At 44.8% G+C, this 6,000-nt stretch overlaps 1 protein-coding gene across 1 annotated transcript in view; it reads right to left on the bottom strand.

Annotated features, from left to right (window-relative positions):
• vav3 (vav guanine nucleotide exchange factor 3) overlaps window positions 1-6,000 on the bottom strand; it is a 118,393-nt gene that overhangs the window by 96,857 nt on the left and 15,536 nt on the right. Inside the window, exon 2 of the mRNA XM_008280216.1 lies at window positions 996-1,112. Coding sequence (XP_008278438.1) covers window positions 996-1,112 — 117 coding nt within the window. The remainder of the gene's footprint in view (window positions 1-995; window positions 1,113-6,000) is intronic.

Below are 6,000 nucleotides of genomic sequence, written 5' to 3'. Positions count from 1 at the left end.
TTTTTCTAATTATTTTCAAACCAAAACAGTCAAACTGAAAAGTTCAGGTTAATAAACGAAGCGCTGGTTTTACTTGGAAAGGAAGCGGCGTCCATTTCTGAGCGTTCTGACTGTGACGGCGTGAAGCCACAGTTTCACAGGCCTTCGTTTCACAAGCTGTTATCTTTCATAAACTTTTCTCTGGAAGACTGTTGTCACCTTAAACGTGGGTTCGCCTTTAAAAAGGGAAGTTTAAACACAGACGCTAAAGAGTGTTTTTTTCCATTCCAATTAGCTTGTGTCTTGCTGTGCTTCACTCTCTGCAGACACACAGACGTACGTTTGTGAGCCACGGATAGGCGACCCTGTCATCTCATAAGCCCATCATGTGCATCAGGACCCGGCGGCACCCTCTCTCCGCTCAAGGCTGCGATTTCTAATTAAACCTCCTGGGGACTTCTTGAGGGCAGCAGCGGGGCTGTCAGAGAGCTGCAGACACTTTCACAGGCCTGCGAGCGGAGACTGAGAGCCCTATCAAAGTAATGAACCCGCGGCCAGACTTTTAACCCCTCATAAACTCTGCACGCTGAGGCATTCTCGCTTTAACGAGAGGAAGCGATTAAGCTGCGGGGTCACGTTGCTGACTTCAGCTTAGGAGTTGTGGTGTGCGAAGAAAGCTGCAACGTGGCCTCGGATTGTGTTTGTTAGCACCTGTGATGAGGGGAAGCTAACGATAGCACCCAAAGGCCTTCTGATCGTCTGACATCACCCAAGATCTGGCTCCAAAATCAAACGAAGCACAGACGCTGGATTCTTACGTAACGAGACTTTCATTAGAATTTAACATCCGAGCTGAATAAAAAAGAGCTCTTTGACTTATAAATAATTTTAAATCAGCTCCATAACTTCCACACAAAAGCCAGAGAGGCCTTAAAAGCACGTTGGACTAATTCAGTGAGGACAGACGCAGGCTGTCGTCACCGATAACCAAACCTCTACCTCATTCCACGCCTTACCTTTCCAAAGTCCCTGACGTCGAAGAGGTCGAAGGCCTCGAACAGCTCGCTCTTCTTCATGCCGAAGGTGTCGCTGCACGCCGCCAGGAAGGTCCTGATGTTCTTCAGGCAGAGGAACTGAGAGAGACGGAGAGGATTCAGGTGAGTCATCGGTACATGCATCACGTACGATACGACCTGTTATTATCTTCCATTTTCCTTTCTAAAGAAGCGCGTGAATGGATTCTTTTTCTACTCCGTGTGCCAGCGTTGGCTCTAATCAGGCCAACAGCGGAGGACCACGGCTCTGAGACACATGAATCAGTGTTTATGGGCACCATGAGAGCATCTTGTTTCATTAATATGATGTATTTCCTGCTGAAATAGGGCAGTGGAGTGGGGGGTAATCAGGGAGAGATAATTCAGCAGAGCAGGGAGAGAAAGGCTGAGATGTTTCTACGACTGCTAACAGCGGAGATGTCACTGTTAGGATAATCAAAAAACAATATGCTTCAGTACATAACAGTAAAATTGCATGCTCGTATTCATCCTGCTGTCGTGAGAGTGTCTTCCATAGGTGGTAACAGGACTATTAGTCAAATAAAGACGTATAAAGCAGGTACACGAAGGGCCGGGAGGTTCTTTCTTCGCTAATTTTTGCTCTCTGTGAGCATAATTACAGCTGAGGGTGCACGAAAACTGAATCAAACGATCAATAAGTAACTCTACTAATAATAAACAAGGCCGTTTACTCAGAGCGTTTTCGCCTCATCTGCAGCCTAAATCTTCCCCTAATGATCTTAATGGGATGTCCAACCCAGAAACTGTTTATCTAAATTATGCCGCTGAAAGCAGCTCGGGAGCATCAGTGAGGGTGAAAGCGTGGCGTTAGGTAAGGCCTTCTGAGGTGGTTAATGCTCTTCAGCCGCAGGAGGACAGCGAAGGGGGAAGGTGTCGACACGCTGCCGTTAGCCAACACGAAGCCTCGGTGACTGAGTCTTCCTGTAGCTGATACAAGATGGAAGGAAATAAATGAATGATGAAAGAGGTGTTTGATGAAGTAATGCTTTTGGCCACATCAGTGTGCAGCGCGGTGCTGCAGCTGGGTTTCACCGGTGATCTAATCTGTCAGTGTGCACGACTGTCAGACCAAAAACTGTCACTGTTGGTCCTTTGTTTGGTTTTTCTACTGTGGTTTGAAACAGGGGTGTCACAAGAACCGCTACTTTGGTGCCAAGTCAGGACTAATGTCTATTTTCACTGTTAACCCTTTATGGGGAAGGCGACCATATTTGGTAACTTCCTTGGGCGTTCAACATGGCCGCCCTGAGCCTCGCCGTGAGGTTGAAGAACCATGTGCACGTTGATTTAGTTTTTATAATAGTGCCAGTATCACGAAAAATGTCCCTAAACAAAAGTTCCAGGAACTTTATATGTACTTTTTTTTTTTTTAAAGATTTATTTTTGGCCTTTTCCGCCTTTATTGATAGTGACAGTGAGAGAGTGACAGAGAAATGTGGGGAGGAGAGTGGGGGAATGACATGCAGCAAATGAGCCGCTGGGTGGAATCGAACCCGGGCCGCTGCGTCGGGGACTGTAGCCCCTGCACGTGGGTCACCTGCCCTACCCGCTGAGCTATCCAGGCGCCCATGTACTTTTTTTTTAACCGTAGACGGGCAAGTTACCATATATGGTCACTTTACTGATCTTGTCTACATTTTTTTGGACACAAAAGCAAAAATATCTAAAATATCCTTCAATAACCCCGTAGGGTTGAAATTTAAAGGGTTAATGAATCTGTCAGTTAATAGCAGTTAATAGTACTGTTAGCTGTTTGGTGGCTCGGTGGTTAGCACCATCGCCTCACAGCTAGAAGGTCGCCGGTTTGCTTCCCTGATGAGGACTGCGTGGAGTCTCCATGTTCTCCCCGTGCAGCGTGGGTTCTCTCCGGGTTCTCCGGCTTCCTCCCACAGTCCAGAAACATGTTGAGGTTAAGTGGTGATTCTAAATTGTCCGTATGTGTGAATGTGAGTGTGCTTGGTTGTCTGTCTCTAAGTGTAGCCCTGTGATAGACTGGTTACCTGTCCAGGGTGGGATAGACTCCAGCCCCTACCTCCAACCCGAGTGAGGATTAAGTGGTGCATAGATGATGGATGGATGGATGTTTGATCAAAAACATGACACAAAATGGTAAAAACTGGCCAAGATAACGTCCTCAAATGTCTAGTTTTGTCCAAAACCCAAAGACATTCGGTTTGATGAACTAGAGCTGCAACTTTCTTTTTCTTGAAAATGAATCACATCATATATTGAATATCAAAACAGTTGGCAATTAATTAAAAAGTGCATATAATAATTACAATAATTCAAAGTTGCAGCTCTCGTAATACCAAAACCCTGAAACACGATGCTCCTTATGTTGAATATTGATGCAAATCGATTGCAACTGGAGCAGACGGCCCCTCCGACTGTTTCCGTGTCGACAACCAGAAAGCATTGTTCAGTTCGCAGCTATAACCACGACTTCTGTGACACTTAATGAATTCTGGCCAGAGGTCGCGTATCTAAAACCAGCTGAGGTCTGCCCAGACAGGCTTTATATGAACAGCTCACAACAACATTCACACGCTAAAGCGTTGCTGTTTTTGAAGTGTGACGGCCGATGCGTCACACTCACGACTGAGTTAGCGTGTTGAGGTGAATGTAGGTCAGAATGTCAGCTCCTGATACAAGCTGCATGCTGGAACCGTTCTGATAACCAGCAACTAGTGACTGAAGCTAACAGCTGATGTTGAAGATCAGTGTACATCTGCAGCCTGAGTGTGTGCAGCTGCTGTGGTTTTCCTAATGGTCCTTTCACAACAGAAGGAGGATGTTGAGTCGACCAACGCAGACGAGCAGCTTTTCAGAGGCGCAGAAAACATGACAAAGACTCACATCAAAGTCATTCCAAGGAAACTGGAGGACTGAGTTATATAACACAGTACTGTTTGTTTTAAACACCTTAAATGTACTACAGTCGTATTTTTTATGTTTCTTACACACTCACTATTTATTATTTGCGTTTTTTTTGGTCATACATCAGGCAACAAGGCACTGACTGTAGCATAAATAATAAAAAATGATGATGATGCTGAAATATATGAATTTAATTAGTCTATTTGTTGCTGTGGTATCAGAACTGGCGTGCAGAATTGCAGACTTTCCGACAACAGCTACCAAAGTGTCGGTATGGTTTGAGGTGCGGCGCATTAGAAGCCCTCCGTCTGTCGCGGGCGGATCATTACATGTGGCTAATGTGGCAAAGTGACGCTGGCACGATGGATTGACCAGCATGTCAATAATGACAGACAGAGACAACAAAACATCAGAGCCGACACGAGTGCAACTGTGTGGTCGAGGTTTGCACATTTGAGGCATCACGGCTGCATTAAAACTGAAGAAAGACAACCGAAAACACAGCATTGATGCTCGTATAGAAGATGAAATAACTCAAACTGTGCAAGAAAAAAGAAATCAGTCATGAGAAATCGGCACCAATAGAGCAAACCAATTGGAATCAGCTGTTAGTGTCAGATTTGAAAACTATATGAAAAATCTCAACATGATTTGACTCATGGAAACACAGGTGTAGCTGCAGAGATGAATCCTAAAGACAACCTTCTGTCTGTAGTTAAATGCTTTTTTTATCACTTTGCCCACTCTCTAACCCTCCAAATGGCAACAAGTGCTGCTCTCGCTTGCTATAAAATCTCCAGAGATCAGTTTCCATCCCACAATGACTCGTTATTCTCGTCTTCTTCTTTCTCGTCTTGGGTAACAGGTTCACAGGAAATGGATTTCATGAACCATTTCCCGTTTCTTAAAGAGAGAGCACGTGCTGCGGGCCCGTTAATACGCCGTCGAGTCTGTACCGTGATCGTGTTCGACAACTTGCGAGAAAACAATTCGTCTAAGCAAACAAAGAGCTCCGGAGAACAAGCTCGTTCTGTTATGCATAACGCACCTTCGGCCTCGTGGTACAGAGCAAAAAAAACATCTGATTTGTCTGCACGGCGCACGTCCATGCATCAAATATAAAATGCCTCTCCACTCCAATTGAATTAGGCTTTACAGATGGCTTCACAGAGAGAGAGAGCCCCCAGCCAGCCAGCTCCAGATAACAGTGCAGCAGCGAGCGAGCACTGAGTGAATAATATTGAATGTTTACACTTGTACACATCACTTTCTTTTATCAGACAAGCACATCTTGTCTGCCTGGAGTCTCTGGAGAGTCCCAGAGGACCTCGGTATATTATCTGAGGGAAGCAGCTTCACAGAGCACATATGAAAGGCTGCGTCTCTGCTGCACCGAGCCCAAGACAGTAGAGGAGGGATTGTATTAACAAGAGTGTAGCAGCATGAGGCAACCGCTAACTGTTCCACTGGCAGCTTTACTTCAGCATTAGTGACTCTCTGGGGCTCAGGAAGCCAGTGGCCTAATATGCACATGGGTGTGTGTGTGTGTGTGTGTGTGTGTGTGTGTGTGTGCACATTTGTATGCACTGTGTGTGCAAACCGAGTCAATACGGTGAACTAAGATGAATGTAGGGACGTATGAATATTGTCATTTCAGTCATGTGAATACATTATGTTGACTCCTTAGTTTTGAGGGAAAATGGAAAGAAATGGTTCTGCCATTAACAGTGATTATATTATGAAGGAGTAATGTGTCATTGAGCACAACATGCTGTGTCACCTTCTGGAGAGCTAGAAGACAAGCAGCCAGTTAGCTTAGCATAAAAACTGGAAGGAGCTAGAATGGAACTACCTGCTACTCTAAAGTCCACTAATTAACCAAATCCAAGAAGAAGAAGAAGTCTGAAGAAAGAAATAGCCCAAAGGAAAACTACCCTTATTCTGCAAATTGTTTTTTTTTTTTTAGAGTAATCTAAGCTAACAAGCTTCTTTGTTTGTTTTTTTAAGTGCTTTTCTGCATATTTATATTCTTTTTTATAAGTGTAACCCAGCTGGGGAAAAACGGTTT

The sequence above is a fragment of the Stegastes partitus genome, unplaced genomic scaffold (assembly GCF_000690725.1).
Source record: "Stegastes partitus isolate 25-593 unplaced genomic scaffold, Stegastes_partitus-1.0.2 Scaffold186, whole genome shotgun sequence".
Classification (NCBI taxonomy): Eukaryota; Metazoa; Chordata; class Actinopteri; family Pomacentridae; genus Stegastes; species Stegastes partitus.
This window is presented reverse-complemented; position numbering and strand designations above follow the sequence as displayed.